At 45.1% G+C, this 23,402-nt stretch overlaps 1 protein-coding gene across 1 annotated transcript in view; it reads right to left on the bottom strand.

The window, feature by feature from the left end:
* Positions 1–23,402, bottom strand: part of LOC140492226 (dedicator of cytokinesis protein 2-like) — a 731,998-nt gene that overhangs the window by 523,089 nt on the left and 185,507 nt on the right. The window contains exons 16-20 of the mRNA XM_072591134.1: positions 19,715–19,787; positions 16,332–16,435; positions 13,298–13,484; positions 6,639–6,736; positions 1,253–1,342 (exon numbers count right to left, since the gene is read on the bottom strand). Coding sequence (XP_072447235.1) covers positions 1,253–1,342; positions 6,639–6,736; positions 13,298–13,484; positions 16,332–16,435; positions 19,715–19,787 — 552 coding nt within the window. The remainder of the gene's footprint in view (positions 1–1,252; positions 1,343–6,638; positions 6,737–13,297; positions 13,485–16,331; positions 16,436–19,714; positions 19,788–23,402) is intronic.

Below are 23,402 nucleotides of genomic sequence, written 5' to 3'. Positions count from 1 at the left end.
TAGGGAGCCAGGAATGCGTTACTCACACAGTATTCCGAGCAATTGAACTGCTTTTGGAATAGCACATCAGGTCAGTTAACATCCGAGGAGCAGCAAAGTCGATGTTTTGGGCATCAGCCCTACATCAGGTATGTTCATGTGGTAAGTCCAGTTCAGTTTCTGATCAATGACAACTCCAGGATGTTGAAAGTGGGAGATTCAGTTATGGTAATACCATTAAACATCAAGAGGTGGTGGTTAGATTGTCTCTTATTGGAGATGGTCATAGCCTGGCTTTTGTGTGGCGGAAATGTTACTTGTCACTTGTCAGCCCAAGTCTGGATATTTTCCAGATCTTGTTGCATTTGGACACGGACTGCTTCAGTCTCTGAGGAGTTGCAAATGATGCTGAACATTGTGCAATTATTGATGAACATCTCCACTTCTGGCCTTATGATGGAGGGAAGGTCATTGATGAAACAGCTGAAAATGATTGGGCCTGAGGAACTCCTGCAAAGATATCCTGGAGCTGAGATTACTGACCTCCAACAACCAAAACCATCTTCCTATGTGCCAGGTATGACTCTGACCATCGGAAAGTTTGCCCCCAATACCCATTGATTCTAGTTTTGCTCAGGCTCTTTGATGTTACACTCAATCAACTGCGGCCTTGACATCAAAGGCTGGAACTCTCACCTCACCCCTGGAATTCAGCTCTTTTGTCCATGTTTGAACCAAAGCTGTAATGAGGTCAGGAGCTAAATGGCCCTGGCGGAACCCAAACTGGACGTCACTGAACAGGTTATTGCTGAGCAGGTGCTGCTTGACAGCACTGTCGATGACACCTTCCGACACTTTACTGATGATCGAGAGTCAACTGTTGGGGTGGTAATTGGCCAGGTTGGAATTGTCTTGCTTTTTATGTACAGGATTGTGCAAATTCTAAACATGTTGTATTAAGCCTTTGGTACAGTGTTAATGTTCACCTGTGCCAAATCATTGCTCAAATCAGGCTCCATGTAGTCCCAGAAAGTCAAGACCAGAGTTCTGACACTGGGTTCTGGGGTTGACATCTTGAGGGAGATTTATACCGGGTTTAACCTGGATCCACGTCACCACATGTTTATGCAGCCATTCACCCCCATTCACTGATGTAAAGATATAAAGGGCATCACAGTGGAAATCAATCTGTTAGTCAGCCTTCCAACATTTCATTTCAATCTCGTGAGGGAGGAGTGGACCAACACAAAACAGTTCTGTGTAAATGCCTTACCAAAGCATCAAAGACCAGGATGTCATATTTCTCTGTGTCGGAATGCTCCATCATGATGTTGAAAAGTGCATCGAGAGTGTCCTGGAGGAACTGTAATTGAGCACAGTAACAGATGAGATATTAATTTACTTTGATATTGAACAGTCTTTGTACCTACCACCCTTGGAGCAATGCCCCATCATATTTCCAAAAGTTTCCAAAGTAGGAAACCACTCAAGTAATAGATGCTTCCCAACAGTGCATGAATATCCTGTGCAGGTAACACAATATATTGTAGGTTTCCATGAAGGATCTGAGTTACCTAGTTAAAACCGGACACAGGAACAGAACGTTCAGCCTCTCAGATCTACTCCTCCGTTCAATCATATCATGTCTAAGGTGCTCCTCCAGACCATGAACCTGTCCTTGGCCCTGTTTCCACATTGGTTTCCAATTCAGAGAAACCTGAGAGTAAACGTAATTTGGATAGAGAGCTTTTTAAATCAATCACATTGCAGTAAACCCGGTGGCTAATTTGAAGCCCTAGTGTTCCAGGTACAGGAGTTCTGATCCTGGAAAGACATATTGGGAATTTTGGAATAAAGGTCATTCATTTATATGGAAAACACTGTAGGATGTGATGTACTGAAATTAGCAATAGGACCCTATCTATAATTCTATGTGCCTCGGAAGGGCTGCCAACGTCAAAGACCCCTCCCATTCTGGTAATACTCTCTTCCAATCTCTTCTCAGGTAGAAGATACAGAAGCTTAAACACACACACCAATGGGTTCACTAACAGCTTCCTCCCCGCTGTTATTAGACTGTTGAACGGACCTCTTTGAATTCAAATCTAATGTTGATATTGCTTTGTGCACCTTCCTTGCAGCTGAACCCTTGTGTGCCTCACTGTATCCAAGCACCTCGTGATCTGTATGTCCTTGTGTGCTATGATCTGCCTGTACTGCTCGCACAACAACACTTTTCACTGTACTTAGGTACATGTAACAACAATCAATCAACTCAAATCTATCTGTGGTCCACAATATGATTTGATTTGCAGCTGACAACAATTAGAGTTCATAGAATCATACAGCCATTCAGCTCAAGATATCTGTGCCAGGTCTTTGAAGAACTACTTATTTCCTTCCACTCTGCACTGCTTTATCCCACAACCCTATAGATACTTGTCCTTTCAATTATAAATCCAGTTCTGTTTTGAAAGTCATCACTGAATCTGTTTTCACCGCCCAATCAGGCATGGACTAAGATTCTAACACAATCATGGCTCCTGAATTTCCTTGTGTATATTTTGCAATTTCCCGAACAGTAGTTCTCCTGTGGTGCACTCCCAATGCTTCCTCTATCTCAGCAAGAGCTGAGAACAATGGCTGTTCATGTTGGGTCACACCAAGGTTCAGCCAACTGTTTAGCCAATGAATCAATTAGCTCCAAACTTAGGGAAACCTGCAGCTCCAATGATGAACTAAGAGATTTTGCAGCTTTATAAGGCATTCAGAAAAAATTAAGTGCGTCTCTTTTTTGGAAAACTGATCGATCAATGTAATCTGACACCACCCAACAGACATGAGGTTCCAAGTCTAAAGCAAAGAAAATGATGTATTAATCCTTGTTTCTGAGGAGACAGGCAGAAAATGAACTTCTGCCTGATGTGTTTATTACCACAAACATTTAAAATAGTGTAATTTTTCAGTCTTGAGCTTTTTTTGTCTTTGCTTCATTTAATTCTAGTGTTCATAGTTAGTCTGATCTCAAATGTCTTGACAATCTGTAAACATGCCATGTAATATTGCAGCACATTTTTGACTCGAAGTTGTTTAATTCAAATTATCTGTTCATTTGATTTAGCACTGAAATCCTACTTGTCACTTGCTTGGCTTAACTTTAATTATTGGATAATTCAAATATTTTAGTGCAAAAATGATCAAATCAATCTTCAGGCCTCCAAGAAATGACAGGGACTAAGACAGAGGAAGTGACTATTTGTCCCCTGAGCATTTTTCACGAATCAATAGATTATAGAGCAGCATGGCGTTTCTGTGGTTAGCACAGCTGCGTCACAGTGCCAGGAACCTAGTTCAATTCCAGCAATGGGTGACTGTGTGGAGTTTGTATGTCTGCATGGGTTTACTCCATGTGCTCCGGTTTCCTCCCTCAGTCCAAGGATGCACAGGTTAGTGCAGTTATTGTAATGAGGTCAGCCGAATGGATCTCACAAAATAAGAGTTCCCTGATTGGGGCTATTAACCTGTTCCAATCAGGGAGCTCTGGCTGACAGCTATGAACAGGGGTGTCAGAGATTCTGCTTGGTTTTAGGAGGCTGGATTAGTATAAATAAAGGAGGACTTGGTGATGGGATACTGGCCTCTGTGGAGTTGTTTCAGTTAGGTTGATTTGCCCTTGCCCATAGTGCCCAGGGATGTGCAGGCTATGTGGATTAGCCAAGATAAATATGTGGTCTTCAGGATAGGGTGTGGGTGTGGGTCCAGGTGCAATGTTCTTCAGAGGGCTGGTGTGGACTCAATGGACTCAATGTAGACCTCTATCTGCACTTTGATTCTTGTAGCTTCTTGAATCATTAAGTGAAGACTCAATGGCAAACATATTAGTCACTCTGAGTTTGTTCAACCTGCATTTCACAGGAATCAGTCCCTTGGCAAATGGGGCCCTTACTGTTTTCAGGTCAGATGTCCCACCTCTAGGAACAGCCAACCAACCACAGTGCCACCAACAATAGTGGCCACTGCTGGATTTGCAATCAGTCCAGAGCAGAGATCAGTACTGGGACTCTGGAGGAAAACAGGAACACCAGGATTCGTCAGGGAGGCTGCAATGAGGAATTTGGGTGGGGGCGGGGTGGTGGGGGTCTGTTAAATGGCATGGTGGGGCTCTTCATAGAGTCAAAGAGTCATAGAGATGTCCAGCATGGAAACAGTCCCTTCGGTCCAACTCGTCTATGCTGACCCGATAACCTAACCTAATCTAGTCCTGTCAGCACCTGGCGCGTATCCCTCCAAACCCTTCCTATTCATTTACCCATCCAGATGCCTTTTAAATGTTGCAATTGTACCATTCTCCACCACTTCCTCTGGCAGCCCTTTCCATACACTTACCGTCCTCTGCATGAAGAAAGTTTCCCCGAACGTCTCTTTCATACCTTTCCCCTCTCACCCTAAACCTATGCCCTCTAGTTCTGGACTCCCTCACCCCAGGGAAGAGACTTTGTCTATTTATCCTATTGATGCCCCTCATGATTTTATAAACTAAGCCCCTTGTTATTGACAGATTTCCCTGTTGAGTTACCCACAGATGAGGGATATCCCCTGGATAAATGTAAAGTGATTCATTTTAGAAGGTCGAATTTGTTTGGCGAATGCAGGGTTAAAGACAAGATTCTTGGCCGTGTGATTGAACAGCGGGATCTTGGGTTCCATGTACATGGATCCGTCAAAGTTGCCACCCAAGTTGGTAGGGTCGTTAAGAAGGTCTACTGTGTTTTGGCTTTCATTAGCAGGGGGATTGAGTTTATGAGCCATGAGGTTTCACTGCAGCTCTATAAAGCCCTGGTTAGACCACAATGGGAATATTGTGTCCAGTTCTGGTTACCTCATTATAGGAAGGATGTTACTGCTTTAGAGAGGGTGCAGAGGAGATTTACCAGGATTGTGCCTGGACTGGAGGGCTTGTCTTATGAAGAGAGGTTGAGTGAGCTCAGACTTTTCACACTGGAAAGAAGGAGGAAGAGAGGTGACTTGATAGAGGTGTACAAGGTAATGAGAGGCGTAGGTAGAGTAAATAGTCAGAGATTTTTCCCCAGGACAGAAATGGCTGTCATGAGGGGTCATAATGTTAAGGTGCTTGGAGGAAGGTATAGAGGAGATGTTAGAGGTTGGTTCTTTACACAGAGAGTAGTGGGTACATGGAATACACTGCCAATGGTGGTAGTAGAGTCAGAGACATTAGGGACATTTAAGTGATTGCTGGACAAGCACATGGAAGCAATAAATTGAGGGTTGTATCGGTTAGGTTGACCCTACATTAAGATAAATGCTCAGCACATTGTGAGCTAAAGGGCCCGTACTGTGCTGTACTGTTCTATGTTCTATCCCCCTTCCACCAGGACACAGGCATTCCTAGCAGGTTAGCCATATGGTGTTCCCATCATTGGTACAACAGGAGAGGTAGAGGGATGAGGACTTTAAGTAGCTACTGAAGTATCTCAAATATCGTCCAGAGGGAAAAGCTATTGGCAGCAACTCCTACCTCTAAATTAGTCAGGTTAAGTCAGAAAAGTGATGGGTCTCCACCAAGCATCTTCCAGGCTGATTGTATGTTTGTTCACCTCCCACTTCGACAGGAGCATTAAATTCACACACAAAATCCCAGTCACCCTTCTTCTGCTTTCTCTCTCCAAAGACACGGTCAGACCTGCTAAGTTTCTCCAGCAATTCCTGTTTTTTTCAAGTTCAGATCATAGATTCCCTACAGTGTGGAAACAGGCCATTTGGCCCAACAAGTCCACACCGACCCTCTGAAAAGTAACCCATGCAGACCCATTCCCCTACCCTATGTTTCACCTGGCTAGTGCACCTAACTTATGCATCCCTGAATACTATGGCCAATTCACCTACCCTGCACATCTTTGAACTGTGGGAGGAAACCAGAGCATCCAGTGGAAACCCACGCAGAAGTGGGGTGAACGTGCAAACTCCACACAGACAGTCGCCCAAGACTGGAATTGAACCCGGGTCCCTGGGGAGGTAAGGCAGCAGTGTTAACCACTGAGCCACCATGCTCTTCAGCATCTGCAGTTCATAATTTTATATTAAATTCAATATGGGCTCCTCAGATTTTAGATTAGATTAGATTAGATTAGATTACTTACAGTGTGGAAACAGGCCCTTCGGCCCAACAAGTCCACACCGCCCCGCCGAAGCGTAACCCACCCATACCCCTACATCTACATCTGCATTTACCCCTTACCTAACACTACGGGCAATTTAGCTTGGCCAATTCACCTGGCCTGCACATCTTTGGACTGTGGGAGGAAACCGGAGCACCCGGAGGAAACCCACGCAGACACGGGGAGAACGTGCAAACTCCACACAGTCAGTCGCCTGAGGCGGGAAATGAACCCAGGTCTCTGGCGCTGTGAGGCAGCAGTGCTAACCACTGTGCCACCGTGCCGCCCACCTGACGGCAGTTCTGCTGACAGTGAGAGACATTATACCACAGGAATTTCCCAGGAACAGGGCCATCAGTGGTTAGGTGAGGGCGAGGGAATGCCATCAGAGCAGAAAAAAATGGCGTGTTTACAACTTGCATTGTGTTTGTGAGATGTTCTGAGATGGGGATGGCACAGACCAATCGCTACAATTGACCTTACCTTAACAACCTCTTCTCCATCAACTATCTTCAGCTTCTCCAAGTTTTCTTGCAAGAGCTCAGGCTTGGTTCTCCACTTCAGAAGGCCCAGCAAACCAACTGTTGAAAAGAGAGTCTCAGTGATTATCTGCGCTCCTTAATGGAAGCACTAAGGAAAACACTCTGGATTAGGGCTTCCCCAAGTGGGATGTCAGGACATCCAAGCCACACTGCAAGCTAAAACATTTCAGATTGAGAGATCCAAGGCAGGTAGGCCTGACATGGGCTGGTATTGGACCTCCAACGTTTCAACAGGTATGTCTCCACTCCAATAGGACCTCACTCTTCAGTTCTAGATAAGGAGTCGCAAAAGATTTTCTCTCAACACTGGCCCACAGTGACAAAACATTTGGGGAGCACTGATTAGATGCTGATAAATCTGACATGATAAAGAAATTGCTGGAAAACACTTGGCAAAGTCAGGCAGCCTCTAGGGGATGAGAAACAGTGCACATTAAGGAGAGGTGCTGGCTTAGTGGTATTATCACTCGACTGATAATCCAGACATCCTGATAATATGCTGGGGACCCAGGGTTGAATCCTGCCATGGGAGATGGTAGAATTTGAATTCAATAATAATGTGGGATATAAAACTATGGCTGATTGTCAACAAAAAGCCATTTGGTTCACTAACGTCCTTTCGGGAAGGAAATTCTTACCTGGTCTGGCTTACATGTGACTCCAGTGACACAGCAATGCCCTCTGGGAAATTAGGGCACTATCCAATTAGTGACGCCCACATTCATGGATGACTTTAAAGAAAATCAGCTTGATTCTCAAAGGCTAAAACATTTTCTGCAATAACGTAAGCTTTGTTGAACTCAATATATTCTTGTGTAACAGCCAAGCGTGGGGGCGAAAGGCTTCTTGAATCATACATTAAGACTCTTCAAAAGAATTCAGTCAATTCATGTTGCACTTAATCACATTGCATCATTCATTTCACACCAGTAATTATTTTGAAGCGCAGTCAGTTACAATAAAAAACAGGGAGATTTAACCCAAAACTCACACAGGACTGTTTGGACAACAACTGGATGACTGTTTGGGCAGTTTTGGGCCCATCATCTGGGGAGAAATATACTGGCATTGTCAGCAATCCAGAGAGAGTCCACTTGCTGATGCAGGCTGTGAAGGGACTGTCTTACGAACTGAGTAAGTTGGACCTGTACTTGTTGGAGTTTAGAAGATTGTGGGATTGAAACATGCAGGATTCTTAAAGGGACTTGACAGGGGAGATGTGGAGAGTTGGTTTACTCTTTTGGGAGAGGCTAGAACCAGAGGCATCATCTCAGAATAAGTGGTCACTTGTTTGTGTCAGGGGATGGGGGGAGGGGGAATGAGGAGAAGTTTCTTCTATCAGAGGGCAGTGAGTCCCTGGAAGTGTTTATGAAGAAGGGCTGTCAAGGCTGGATATATTTAAGGTTGAGTTAGACAGGTTTTTAATGCGTGAGGGAATCAAAGACAAGTCAGAAAGTAGATTTGGGCATTATCAGATCATCCATGTCTCATTGAATTGCAAGCAGACTTGATGGGCCGAATGGTCTACTTTAGTCCCCACATCTTATGGTCCTAATTGAGGCAATTGGTCCACATTATTGCAGACAACCTACATTTATTTGCTGTGGCTGATTTGTAAGAGAGCAAAATATAAGGATCAGATTTTAGGAACCTCTGCTCTTTTTCAGATATTGCCATGACATCATCTACCATGACACATCGATGAAGGTTCAGTATAAATTCTCAGCTGAAGGATCTCCTCCTACAGCATCACACTCTGTCATGCTCATGATGGCATGAAGGTGATCTGCTCAATTCCTGGGATGGAGTTTGAGCACAAGACATTTGACCGAGAAGTAAGATTGATGTGATGATGCTGCAGGAGGTTGTTTTGTCCTTTGGTTTCGAAGGGAGGCCGTAAGAGAGAGAGTCTGAGCTGGCTATTGAAGGTCACTTGAGTAGATACGCTTGGGCTTTTTAATGTGTGTGGTTGTTAGGATTCCTGGGTTTTGGCTTTTCAGTAACATGAGAATTGGAAGCTTCAGTGAATGCCCCCGGCTGCTACTTTCTCTGAATTTTCTCTTTATGTTTTTTCCTCCTGGATTGGAGAACTGCATGTCAGGATTTGTGTCTGAATTTGTTTTTTTGCCAAGGGGTATGTTTATGGGATTTTACTATATTAGAACAGTTAATTAGTAATAGTTCCTTGCCTATTATTCTGTTAAGTTGTCTAATTGAGTTAAATTATTCTAAATTCCTACTTCATTGGTTGTATTTTTAAATAGGGTAAAAACAATGACTGCAGATGCTGGAAACCAGATTCTGGATTAGTGGTGCTGAAAGAGCACAGCAGTTCAGGCAGCATCCAAGGAGCAGCGAAATCGATGTTTCGGGCAAAAGCCCTTCATCAGGAATAAAGGCAGTGAGCCTGAAGCATGGGGAGATAAGCTAGAGGAGGGTGGTGGTGGGGAGAAAGTAACATAGAGTACAATGGGTGAGTGGGGGAGGGGATGAAGGTGATAGGTCAGGGAGGAGAGGGTGGAGTGGATAGGTGGAAAAGGAAATAGGCAGGTAGATCAAGTCCGGACAATTCATGGGGTCAGTGCTGAGCTGGAAGTTTGGAACGAGGGTGAGGTGGGGGAAGGGGAAATGAGGAAACTGTTGAAGTCCACATTGATGCCCTGGGGTTGAAGTCTTCCAAGGCAGAAGATGAGGCGTTCTTGCTCCAGGCGTCTGGTGGTGAGGGAGCGGTGGTGAAGGAGGCCCAGGACCTCCATGTCCTCGGCAAAATGGGAGGGGGAGTTGAAATGTTGGGCCACGGGGTAGTGTGGTTGATTGGTGTGGGTGTCCCCGGAGATGTTCCCTAAGGCACTCTGCTAGGAGGCGCCCAGTCTCTCCAATGTAGAGGAGACCGCATTGGGAGCAACAGATACAATAAATGATATTAGTGAATGTGCAGGTAAAACTTTGATGGATGTGGAAGGCTCCTTTAGGGCCTTGGATAGAGGTGAGGGAGGAGGTGTGGGCACAGGTTTTACAGTTCCTGCGGTGGCAGGGGAAGGTGCCAGGATGGGAGGGTGGGTTGTAAGGGGGTGTGGACCTGACCAGGTAGTCACGGAGGGAACGGTCTTTGCGGAAGGTGGAAAGGGGTGGGGAGGGAAATGTATCCCTGTTGGTGGGGTCTTTTTGGAGGTGATGGAAATGTCAGTGGATGAGTTAGTTTATGCAAAGGTTGGTAGGGTAGAAGGTGAGCACCAAGGGCGTTCTGTCCTTGTTATGGTTGGAGGGGTGGGGTCTGAGGGCGGAGGTGCGGGATGTGGATGAGACACGTTGGAGGGCATCCTTAACCATGTGAGAAGGGAAATTGCGGTCTCTAAAGAAGGAGGCCATGTGGTGTGTTCTATGGAGGAACTGGTTCTCCTGGGGGCAGATACAGCAGAGGCGGAGGAATTGGGAATATGGGATGGCATTTTTGCAAGAGGTAGGGTGGGAAGAAATGTAATCCAGGTAGCTGTGGGAGTTGTAAAAAATGTCAGTGTCAAGTCGGTCATCACTAATGGAGATGGAGAGGTCCAGGAAGGTGAGCGAGGTGTCAGAGATGGTCCAGGTAAATTTAAGGTCAGGGTGGAATGTGTTGGTGAAGTTGATGAATTGCTCAACCTCCTCGTGGGAGCATGAGGTGGCGCCAATGCAGTCATCAATGTAACGGAGGAAGAGGTAGGGAGTGGCGCCGGTGTAATTATGGAAGATCAACTGTTCTATGTAGCCAACAAAGAGACAGGCATAGCTGGGGCTCATACATGTGCCCATGGCTACCCCTTTGGTCTGGAGGAAGTGGGAGGATTTGAAGGAGAAATTGTTAAGGGTGAGGACCAGTTTGGCCAAACAAATGAGTGTGTCGGTGGAAGGGTACTGTTGGGGACGTCTGGAGAGGAAGAAATGGAGGGCTTGGAGGCCCTGGTCATGGCGGATGGAGGTGAAGAGGGATTGGATATCCATGGTGAAGATGAGGCGTTGGGGGCCAGGGAAACGGAAGTCTTGGAGGAGGTGAAGGGCGTGGGTGGTGTCTCGAACGTATGTGGGGAGTTCCTGGACTAGGGGGGATAGGACAGTGTCGAGGTAGGTAGAGATGAGTTCAGTGGGGCAGGAGCATGCTGAGACAATGGGTCAGCCAGTGTGGTCAGGCTTGTGGATCTTGGGAAGGAGGTAGAACCGAGCAGTGCAGGGTTCCCGGGCTATGAGGTTGGAAGCTGTGGGTGGGAGATCTCCTGAGGTGATGAGATTCTGTATGGTCTGGGAGATGATGGCTTGGTGATGGGGGGTGGGGTCATGGTCAAGGGGCAGTAGGGAGAGGTGCCCTCGAGTTGGCGTTTGGCTTCAGCGGTGTAGAGGTCAGTGCGCCAGACTACCACTGCGCCCCTTTTATCAACTGGCTTGATGGTGAGGTTGGGATTGGAGCAGAGGGATAGGGAGGGCTGCGTGTTGTGAAGGTGAGAGGTTTGAGTGGGGGAGGGGGGTAGACAGGTTGAGGCGGTTAATGTCCCAGCTGCAGTTGGAAATGAAGAGGTCGAGGGTAGGTAATAGGCCAGCGCGGGGTGTCCAGGAGGATGGAGTGTGTTGGAGGTGGGTGAAGGGGTCCTCAGAAGGTGGGCGGGAATCCTGATTGTGAAAGTAAGCTCGGAGGCGGAGGCGACGGAAGAATTGTTCGACATCACGGCGTGTATTAAATTCATTGATGCGTGGACGGAGGGGGATGAAGGTGAGTCCTTTGCTGAGGACTGATTGTTCGTCCTCAGTGAGGGGGAGGTCTGGAGGGATGGTGAAAACTCGGCAGGGCCGGGAGCTGTGATCTGGTGTGGGTGTAGAGCTGGGAGTGGGGACGGAACCTGTAACTGGAGTGAGTGTGGTGTTGGGGGAATGGGGGTGGAATCATGAGCAGGGGTAGTGTTCACCTCGGGTACTGGGGGGTGGAGTTGGTGACAGTGAGGTCTGTGGGGGGGCATGTCAGCAGAATGCAGGTGAGTGGCGCTGGTGGGGACGGAAGTGGTGGTGACCACGCAGTAGGGGTGGCGGAAGTCACTGAGCGTGTGGCATCAGCGATGATGTGAGGGGCGGAAGTGATGTCACGTGTGATGCATGAGGAATTGTGAGGAGCGGAAGTGGTTGTGAGAGCAGCCACGATGGGGGCAGAAGTGACATCATCAATCAACATGGGGGTGGCAGCTGCATCAGCCGCATGGCTAATGGTGTCTGAGTAGTTTCCAAGGCCAGGGGAATCTTCTGGAATGTTTGAGGAGCGCTGGTTATTGAGGTGGATAGATAAAAGTTTGTTGTACTTACAGTTTTTGATGTTTGAGATGGAATTGAAATACTGTTTGTTGAGAGTATGAATTCTCCTGAGGATGTAGTACAGAATGGGTCCTATGCAATTCTGAGAGAGTGTGGCCCTCAGCTGAGGCAGGGATGACTGGAGAGAGATTAGGTGACGGCGCATTGCTGCGAGCGTGGGACTGATTTTTAAATAGTGCAAATAAATGATGTTTTATTGCATTAGGAACAGACATTTTACATCAGCCTTTAAAAATAAGAAAAAGTTAGGGTCTGGGCTAGGTGAGAGATTAGGTGACGGCGCATTGCTGCGAGCGTGGGACTGATTTTTAAATAGTGCAAATAAATGATGTTTTATTGCATTAGGAACAGACATTTTACATCAGCCTTTAAAAATAAGAAAAAGTTAGGGTCTAGGCTACCCCCGTAACATACTTGAGGGGGTCTGGCCTGATCCATAACTATGACGCTAACTAGAGTTGCACCAAACAACCTCCATTTCTTGCTATAATATATCATTTTTGTGATGCTCGTGCATTACAATCAGAGTTGGCAGAAACGGTAATGTAATTGCAAATAGCATTGCACAGATGTTAAAAGGCCTTATGCCTATGACATATATAACAATGCATAGAATAATGAGTGAAGGGTCTCCCCCATTATTGTGTTCAATTCCAAAGTTCAGAATGAAACTCAGAAACAGCCTTCAAAGCCATTGGGCAAAAAAAAAATGGACAGCATCCCACTCTTCACAGCAAAACATGTTTGTGCCTCTGAGAAACTTTAAATGAACAGATTGACATATTTCATACATGTTGCCAGTACAATGCTGGTAAAATGCCATTCACATTTATTGAAATGCACCTGCTTATGCCACCAGCCAGTCATCATTCTCTGCCATGCTGCCCCTCAGTCTGTGAAGTGATAGTCAATCATCTTCCTCTTTTACAATCCAAACCAATTGGAAACAACAAAAGCAGCTAGCAGCTCTCCATCATGGACTTGGTTCCAGATGAGTCTGGACATCCTGTTCAGCTGCTTTGAGTGGGGTGGTTGGGTTAGTGGCAAACAAGGTGCCAACCAACTGCAGTTGGTACAGGAAAAGTAATCCCCTGTCGAATCCACCCGGTGAATTTACAACAATAACCAGACACCCAATAGGACTTAATTAACCGTAGTGCTCTTTGTCACAACTTGAGACAAAGAAAAGCATTATAACATCCTATCTTTCTTGGATTGTTTACGGATGTCTGAGCAATGTACGAACTATAGTAAACTGGCCGTGGTGCATACCATTCTGTGTGAGTTTTGTGGAGCACACCAGGGTTGAGATGGCAAAAGTATCTCTGGAACTGCTGGATAAGCCTCCACCTAAAGTAGTGTTGCTACGGCTGAGTGTGTAGCCTTTGAGCTCGGAGGCCGGGCGGGTGGAAGGCAGCTTGGTGTATATATTGGCTTCTTCCATTTTTTTGCTATCACCCTGTAAGCAGACAACAAGAGAGAGAAAGAGATTAAGCAGCTTTATTTTTTTTTTAGATTAGATTACTTACAGTGTGGAAACAGGCCCTTCGGCCCAACAAGTTCACACCGCCCCACCGAAGCGCAACCCACCCATACCCCTACATTTACCCCTTACCTAACACTACGGGCAATTTAGCATGGCCAATTCACCTGACCTGCACATCTTTGGACTGTGGGAGGAAACCGGAGCAAACCCACGCAGACACGGGGAGAACGTGCAAACTCCACACAGTTAGTCACCTGAGGCGGGAATTGAACCCGGATCTCTGGCGCTGTGAGGCAGCAGTGCTAACCACTGTGCCACCGTGCCGCAATTTAATACAGGTAGTCTCCAAATATGAGAGACTGGCAATTATATCACAAAACCAATACCTCTTCAGTCCTCAGTGTTGCTACTTCTGAACATGACTAAGTCATCCTTAAATCCTCAATCATTGTCAAAATGCATGGACAGGATTAGAACTTTGCAGGATCTGGAATAATCATAGAATCCCTATAGTGTGGAAACAGGCAATTAGCCCAACAACTCCACACCGACCCTCCACCCAGACCCATTCCCCTACCTTTTACCTGAGACTAATGCACCTCTGAACATCCCTGAACATGTGTGCAATTTAGCTTGGCCATTTCACCTAACCTGCACATCTTTGGATTGTGGGAGGAAAATGGAGCACTTGGAGGAAACCCACATAGACATGGGTAGAATGTGCAAACTCCACACAGACAGTCGCCCAAGGTGGGAATCAAACCTGAGTCCCTAGCGCTGTGCAGCAACAGTGCTAACCATTGAGTTACCATGCCTCCCATAGAATAAGGATGATGTAACAAGAGCAAACTCCCTTTGTACCAGTACAAATAATCAGAATTGTTTGATTGGTTGTGAAATATCATTGTAGTGACACTAGACATCTGTAACAAGCAATGTCAGGAATCGCTAAGGAAAACTCTGGCAGCACCTGGGAAGCGAAAGCAGAGTTAATGTTAGAGTCCAGTGACCCTTCCTTAGAATCCAGACCCTTGTTCTCCAGTTGTTTTACCCGGCTGTTAGAATAGAGTGACCAACTGCAGAGAAAACATAGTAGGAGGAGGGGACAGGGATTAATTATTGATTGACGAGGGAGGCAAAGTTAACAGGGGTAGGCAGGAGAGTAGAGTGAGCCCACAATCAGTCAACCATATTATTACTAACCGGGAGAGCTGGCACACTGTACAATACAGTAAGATTGCAGGAGCGGCAGTAGACTATTGAGCTAATCAAGTCTTCTCTGCCCTTCAATGAGGTAATGGTCATCTGATCATTTGGCCCACCCCTGCATCAAATTGCTAAATTCGCATGGAGACCAAAGTTTTGAATACAGGACTGACACTAAGGAAGTTTCTTTAATAAGAGTCTGAGAGAGATCCTCAGGGTTGAACCTAAAAGTGAAATGTGTCACTTAGCATGTATTTATATGTTGTGATAGGCTTTAGATTTAGATTACTTACAGTGTGGAAACAGACCCTTCGACCCAACAAGTCCACACCGACCTGCCAAAGTGCAACCCACCCATTCCCCTACATTTACTGCTTACCTAACACTACAGGCAATTTAGCATGGCAAATTCACCTGAGCTGCACATCTTTGGACTGTGGGAGGAAACCGGAGCACCCGGAGGAAACCCACGCAGACACAGGGACAATGTGCAAACTCCATACAGTCAGTCGCCTGAGGCAGGAATTGAACCCAGGTCTCTGGCGCTGTGAGGCAGCAGTGCTAACCACCGTGCCACTGTGCCACCCACTGAACATGCTGAACATGTGTTGGCATTCTTTCATTTCTGGTTCAGTATCTTTGAATCCCCTACTTAATACTAGCAAGGTACTACCCCCACTGTGAGATAGGCACCCCTTCTGAAGAAACTAGATTGCATCATAAATGTGGCCTTTCCAATGTTACCCACTCATCAGAATTTCTTCAAAAAAGAAGAATCAAATTTATTCTCCAATGCTTTTTTGCACCTAATTTGAAACTAAAACTGTGATTTCACAAAGATTGTTCTTCTGGGGTGTGGAATATTTTCAATTGTTGCTTCGGTATATTAGTGTCATAGAGACATGGAAATGTACAACATGGAAACAGACCCTTCACTCCAACCGTCCATGCTGACCAGGTATCCTAAATTAATCTGTCCCATTTGCCAGCATTTGGCCCATCTCCCTCCAAACCCTTCCTATTCATATAGCCGTTCAGATGCCTTTTACATGTAATTGTACCAGCCTCCACCACTTCTTCTAGCAGCTCATTCCATCCACGCATCAACCTCTGTGTGAAAAAGTTGTCCCTCAGGTTCCTATTAAATCTTTCCCCTTTCATTATAAACCTATGCCCTCCAGTTTTGGACTCCCCTAGCCTGGGGAAAAGACCTTATCTATTTATTCTATCCAGGATCTTATAAACACTATATGGTCACCCCTCAGCCTCTGACGCTCCAGGGAAAATAGCCCCAGTCTATTCAGCCTCTCCCTGTAGCTCAAACCATCCAACCCTGGCAACATCCTTGTAAATCTTGGGAGATTTAGAAGTTGCCAATTTGTGTCACACCATAACCTGGGACTGCTGATGCTAAGTACTATGAATGAATAGATTTGTATGACCAAGTATCAATAATCTCAGTTTGTTGAAAAGAAATATGATATGAAGCGACGAATTGAACAATGATATCATTCAGCACTTTGGATGGTATTCCCAATTCTATGCAACAAACAGACAATAAACGATGTCAGGATCCAGTCTGTGATCGATAATTGTGAAAACAAGGTCACGTACCTTGTACACGAGCAGTTCGTGAGCACCATCTTGCAGTGTTGTGCCATCCTCTTTCATCAGCCTCACAAATGCCATTGCAAAATTCTTTTCACTCTTATCTTTTGCTGCAAATTACAAAAGGCAATAAAGCTAGTTAGATCTAGGGCTGTTTGGAAGAGAGGGAACAACACCATCAGATCACAAGACATTGGAGCAGAAGGAGGCCATTCGTCCCATCAAGTCAGTCCCACCATTCAATGAGATCACGGCTGATCCGATAATCTTCAACTTCACTTTTCTGCATAACCTGGATTTCCTGACGATTATCTGTCCATCTCAACCTTGAATGTACTTAACAACTCATCCACAACAGGCTGCTTCAGTAAAGATTTTCGTAGGTTTGCTAACCTCAGAGAAGAAAGTCCTGTTCATCTTTGTCTGAAATGGGCGACTCTTTCTGAGTTTGTGTTCTCTGGTCCTTGACTCACCCTCATGACAAAACAACCTCTCATCGTTGACCCTGTCAAGCTCCCCAAGAGCCTTACTTGTCTCAACAATGTCTTCTTCTAAATGCTAATGAATGCAGGCCCAATCTACTCAACCTCCCTTCATATAGAAAACCCTCCCTGCTTCGAAGCGACCTAATGCATGTTAGAATTCCTATAGTGTGGAAACAGACCCTTTGGGCCCAACAAGTCCACACCAATCCTCTGAAGAGTAACCCACCCAGACCCATTGCCCCTACCCTATATTTACTCCTGACTAACGCACCTAACCTACACACCCATGAACACTATGGGACAATTTAGCATGGCCAATTACACCGAACCTGCACATCTTCAGATTGTGGGAGGAAACCCACACAGACACGGGAAGAATATGCAAACTCCTCACAGACAGCCACCCGAGACTGGAATCGAACCTGGGACCCTGGTGCTGTGAGGCAGCAGTGCTAACCACTGAGCCACCATGCCACTCCCTGTTCTGTGGACAGTCTTCAATGCCAGTTTTTTTTTTCCCCAGAGCAAGGGAAATAACCTGTCCACAGTATTCCAGATGTAGTCTGATTAAGTGTCTCATATAGATTAGATTCCCTACAGTGCAGAAATAGGCCCTTCAGCCCAACCGACCCTCCGAAGAGTGACCCACCCAACCCATTTCCCTCTCATTAATGCACCTAACACTATGGGCAATTTAGCATAGCCAATTCACCTGACCTGCACAGCTTTGGACTGTGGGAGGAAACCAGAGCACCCGGAGGAAACCCACGCAGACATGGGGAAAATGTGCAAACTCCACACAGACTGGAATCGAAGGCTGGAATCGAACCTGGGACCCCAGTGCTGTGAGGCAGCAGTGCTAACCACTGAGCCACTATGCCACCCTGTATAGTTTGAGCAAGACTTCCATATTTTTAAACTCTCTTCCCTTTGAAATAAAGAGCAGTACTACATTTGCTTTTCCTCTTACCCACTGAACTTGGATGTCTGCATTTTGTGATTGATGCATATAGACTCCCAAATCCCTCTGTCCTGCAGCTTTCTTCACACTCCCTCCATTTAAACAATAGTCAATTCTTCTAAACTTCTATTCCTTCTGAGAATTCTTCTCTTTCATTGGGTTATGTCATTGCTGATGGTTATGCATTTTTTTCTTAAACACCTACAGTTTCCACTAAACTCCTTTCCGAGTTCCCTCTAGCCATGTCTGCCCTCATCCCTATGCAACCACCCTTTCTTTAAGCTGAACACACTTAGTTGTAAATCATGTTTTTCATTCACAAACTGCATGCTAAATTCTATCATGTTATCTTCACTGTTCCCTAGAGAATCTTTTCAGTTGGGGATAATTTATCAAACGTGCCTCATTGCATATTACCAGATCAAAAATAGCAAGATCTCCGATTGGATCCACAATAGATTGTTCTAAACACTGTCCTGATTACACTCTATGAACTCCTCCTCATGGCTTCCTCTGACAATTAGATTTTCCTATTTTACATGAAGGTACTATGATTCATGTACTATCGTTTTTTATGTGTCATCATTATTTCCTGATTTATTTTCTGTCCCAACATATAGCTGCTGTTAGGGGGGCTATAGACCACTCTTATCTCTTTTCTCCCCCTTCCATCCATATGGATTCTACATCTTCTAATCCAAGACAATTGCTTTTATCATAATTATTTCATCTCATACTGACAACATGATGGCACAATCTTTCCAATCTCATCAGTTGTTTCGAAAATCCTCATACTCCTGGATACTTAACTCCCAGTTTTGATCTCTTTGTAATCGTGTCTCCATTATGGCTATAAGATCATACCCATTAACTACTAGTTGTGCCAATAATTAATTTATTTTGATCTAAATTCTACATGCATTTAGAGTCATACTGTTGTATAGCACAGAAACATACACTTCAGTCCAAATCATTCACGTTGACCAGATATCCTAAATTAACCTAGTCTTATTTGCCTGTAGTTAGCCCATATCCCTCTAGATGTTTTCTATTCATGTACTCATGCAGATGCCTTTTAAATGTTGCAATTGTACCAGCCTCCACCAGTTCCTCTGGCAGCTCATTCCATACACGCACCACCCTCAGTGTGAAAGTTACCCTTATGCCCTTTTTAAATATTTTCCCTCATACCGAAAACCTATGCCTTCTGGTTCTGGGTTCCTCCACCTCAGGGAAAAGATCTTAGCTAATCACCCTATCCATACCCCTCATGCTATTAAAAACCTCTAAAAGGTCACCCTTCAGCCTCCGATGCTCCAGGAACCTCTCTCTATAGCTCAAACCCTCCAACTCTGGCACATCCATGTAAATCTTCTGTGAACCCTTACAAATTTCATAACATCTTTCCTAAATCAGGGAGACCAGAACTCTATGCAGTATTCCAAAAGTGGCCTAAACAATGTCCAGTACAACTGAAACATAATATCCCAACTCCTATACTCAATGCCCTGACCAATAAAGGCAAGTGTACTAAATGGCATCTTCACCATTGTCTATCTATCACTCCTCTTTCAAGGAACTGGGAACTTGCACTCTGAGGTTTCTTTAACGATGAGCCATTAGTTTTGCTGTCTTGCCATTTTTTTCCTCGTTAACTCTATTTGCTTATACATTCTGCCCCTTCCTGCCCTACTCTGGGTATCATTATCTAATTAATTGCCTGCAATTGCTTTGTAAGCGAAAGTATCTGCCCTCGCAAACTCACCACATTCCTCTCCTATTTAGCTCTGGTTAAAGGACAGAGAAGGGAAAGTTGAGATGAGGATAGAACTGTAAAAGGATATTGCAGTGAGGAATGAGGAAATGACTATTTTTATTCTATTCAGTTGTGCCTCTTTGAAGGATTCTGGGTGGAAGATGCAATGTAAGTGCAAGTTACTTACACTCTTGTGACGATCTGTGCCTAAACATAAATCTCAAATGTATTCTTTGCATTTCTTCCATTGGAATGGCCACCTGGTAACACATAAGCATCTGAATTAGTCAGTAAATCTACATTGTAATCGATCATGATATATAAGGTACAATGTGCCACTTCTAATGTCCTGTTTTCAAATGGCTCCTTTATCCTCAATGTTCTCAGCACGCACACACACACACACTCAAACACACCCTAAATCACAAGGACATCACTTCTTAATTAAAGATTATGGATTGAACCTGGTAATGAAATGGCCTTGTTTCAAACTCATTCACTGGCCAGGAATTGCTTGCATCTGTTCAAAGTGCAGCAGATACCTAGTCACCTGTTACAGCAGAAATTCTACTGTATATCTAGTGAAATTAAAATAGAGCCGGAGGCAGCTCTAAAATAGAGCAGGTGACCTTCGGAGTCTAAGTTTTGGCCGAAATGACACCAGTCGCTGCATTTCAGAAGGTAGTACACCACGTGTGGCTTTAAATAATATGTTTGTGATTAAGTGATGCTAGTGAAACTGTGGTAGATACTGTTCCACATAAGAGAATATAAGATAATCTTTGAATCTAAGAAAGATAGGTCAGGTTGGAGTGTGGTGTTGTCTCATGACTAGAATGCAACATGCCTTTAGTAAATTTGCTCAGAGTGTCATCACTAAACCACAACATGTGATCTGATGGGATAAACTCTGTCCACTTTATTGAATCCTCTGACAGCATGACACAATGAGAAAAGCAGGCTCTACTTTACACCTGAAATTCTTAGCTTTAGTCCAGATGCACAAGTGCCTGTGATTGTAAATATGTATATATCTGAAGTTGTGATAACAGCCGATTGAATCTTACCTATGCCTTTTTATAGAGTCATAGAGATGTACAGCACAGAAGCAGACCCTTTGGTCCAACTCGCCCGTGCCAACCAGATACCCTAACCTATTCTAGTCCCATTTGCCAGCACTTGGACCATATCCCTCTAAACCCTTCCGATTCATATACCCATCCAGATGCCAGTTAATTGTAATTGTACCAGCCTTCACCACTTCCTCTGGCAGCTCATTCTATACGTGCACCACCCTCTGTGTGAAAACGTTGCCCCTCAGGTCCCTTTGCTATCTTTCCCCACTCCCCAAACCTATGCCTTCTGGTTCGAGATTTCCCCCACCCCAGGGAAAAGACCTTGTCTATTTACCCTATCCATGCCCCTCAGGATTTTATAAACCTCTACAAGGTCACCCCTCCAGAGAAAACCGCCCCAGCCTGTTCAGCCTCTCCTTGTCGCTCAAATCCTTCAACCCTGGCAACATCCTTGTAAATGCTTTCTGAACCCTTTCAAGTCTGCTATGCTATGGGAGCTAACACAAGTGTCACCTCATCAAGAATGAATGCCCAGTTGAAGGTAGCAAACCCAGCTGTTCAATCTATGAGAGATCATCAGGAATAGAACAGATCTATATTTCCAAAGAAATGACTCCAGATCCCAGATATCACATCACAAAGTGCTCTCTAAATGATGAGAAAGTAGGATTGGAGATAAACAAGGTCATTTCAGGGTCCAAAGAGGGAAATTTCAAAGACACCGTTAGTACCATTTGGCCCTTCTCCCTACATTGCAAGGCTGCGTAGCTGCCCAGGGGTTACCATGCACATCGATTGTTGTGCCAATGCTTTGACCAGGCAGACATCACTGTCGGAGATCTGTACAGCAGAATAGAAAATCAACGGGAATTTCACTCCCAACCAGCATCTGAGAGCTTTGCGAAAATCATAAGATGAGTCAAGTGAGAACCTGACTTTGTTCTACTTGCTTGTGTAACTCAAATCCCTCTGCCACCAGGCCTAGAATGCCCTGTCCCATGTAGGAACAGGCTTGATAAAAGTGGGATCACTGTGCTAACCAGTTAGGAGGGAGTAGCCCAGGGAATCCTCAAATTGCCTCTGGACCCAGTGAAGTCTCTGGACATCAAATCAAACATAGGCAGGTAAATCTCTTGCTGATGACCACCTACTGACCACCAGAGCAATGAAGACTCTTCCGTTTTGGACACTGATGCATTATTTCCACAGCCAAGCAGTACCAGGTTGTGAATGGGATAGAGTGTTATCACGCCTCTCTTTTTCCCCTGGATCCAAGGGTCTGTCTGGCTTACAGGGGTAGATGGAGGAAGTGAGGACTGCAGATGCTGGAGAGTCAGAGTCAATTCCTGTTGAAGGGAGTATGCTGCAACATCGACTCTCCGGCTCCTTGAATGCTGCCTGACATGCTGTGCTTTTCCAGCACCACCCTTTTCCATTCTTACAGTGGTAGAGGACGTTTCACTGGTATCTTAACAAATAAGGTATTTGTCTTGACAACTTTGAAGATGGTACACACTGCTACCACTGTGAGTCAGCAGCGGAGCAGGGGTATGCCAAAAGTGATGGATGAGATGCCGATCCAATGGATGGCTTTGTGTTAGAAGTTTTTTAAGTTCCTTGAGTTTTATTTGAGCTGCACTCATCCAGTTAAGTGGTCCATATGCCATCACACAGCTGACTTGTACCTAGGGTTGGTAGACAAGCATTGAGGAGGCGGGGGTGAGTTAATCCTCAGCACCTGACCAGCTTAAGTAATCATCACATTGACATTTGTTGGGATCAATTGTGAAATCTGCGATGTTGACTAAATGTAAAAAAAAACTGGCATTTTTGCGCAGCTAAGAGATGATGGAATGAAAGTTACCTCATTATAAGGAAGAACAGCCCATTTTTGTGCAGGAATCTTGCTTTGACTCAAGGAGGTTAGTTCCGGGAATTTTCTTTTTCAATTTTGCCACTTTGTACCAAAGGTAAGCAACACCAGAGTAAAGCTCCTTCAAATGTGCCCAATAATAACAATTGGCCCTTCCAATTTCAGTATGCCAAGTCAGAACTTCCCCACCCTGTGCCTGCCCAGATGTATTTTTCCATATGAAATTGCTTCTCTACTTAGAGGAAGCTTTTTATAGAAGCAAATTACTGCAGATGCTGGAATCTGTAGCGAAGGCAAGATATGCTTGAAATCACAGCAGGTCAGGCAGCATCCGTGGAGAGAGAGCAAACAAACATTTCAAGTCTAGGTGACTCTTCATCAGAACTTTTACATGACGTCTGCCTCCCTGTGAAGTCCAACGTTTGGTGCTGCTCCCTAATTTCCCTTGAACTGAGTGAATTGCTAGGCCATTTCAGCGGGCAGCTGATAGTCAACAGTATTGTTATGGGTCTGGAGTCACATGCAAGCCAGACCGGGTAAGGATGGCAGATTTCCTGCAGGAAGGATGTAAACAAACTAGGAGGATAATGGGGTTACTGTAATTCAATGGTAGCTTCACGATGACCATTACTGAGACCAGCTTTCCATTGCAAATGTGATTAATTTGAACTTACATCTCAGAAGCTGTTATCATGGATGTTGAAGCCTTCTCTCCAGGACATCAGCCTATAGCACGCCAGATTATCAGTCAAATGAAATTACCACGATTCTACCATCTCTCTTGCTCAAGGGGAATCATCAGCTGGAACTTTCCTGACTGCTTCTGCCTCTCATTGACCCATAGTACTGAGGTCAACTGATTTGCCAGCTGCTCCAAGATCAGAACAGAGCATGGTGGGACCTGTGCTAGGTTCCACAACCACTGG

This window comes from Chiloscyllium punctatum, chromosome 20 (genome assembly GCF_047496795.1).
Source record: "Chiloscyllium punctatum isolate Juve2018m chromosome 20, sChiPun1.3, whole genome shotgun sequence".
Lineage (NCBI taxonomy): Eukaryota > Metazoa > Chordata > Chondrichthyes > Orectolobiformes > Hemiscylliidae > Chiloscyllium > Chiloscyllium punctatum.
The sequence above is the reverse complement of the archived record's forward strand: the minus strand, read 5'-3'. Positions and strand labels throughout refer to the sequence as shown.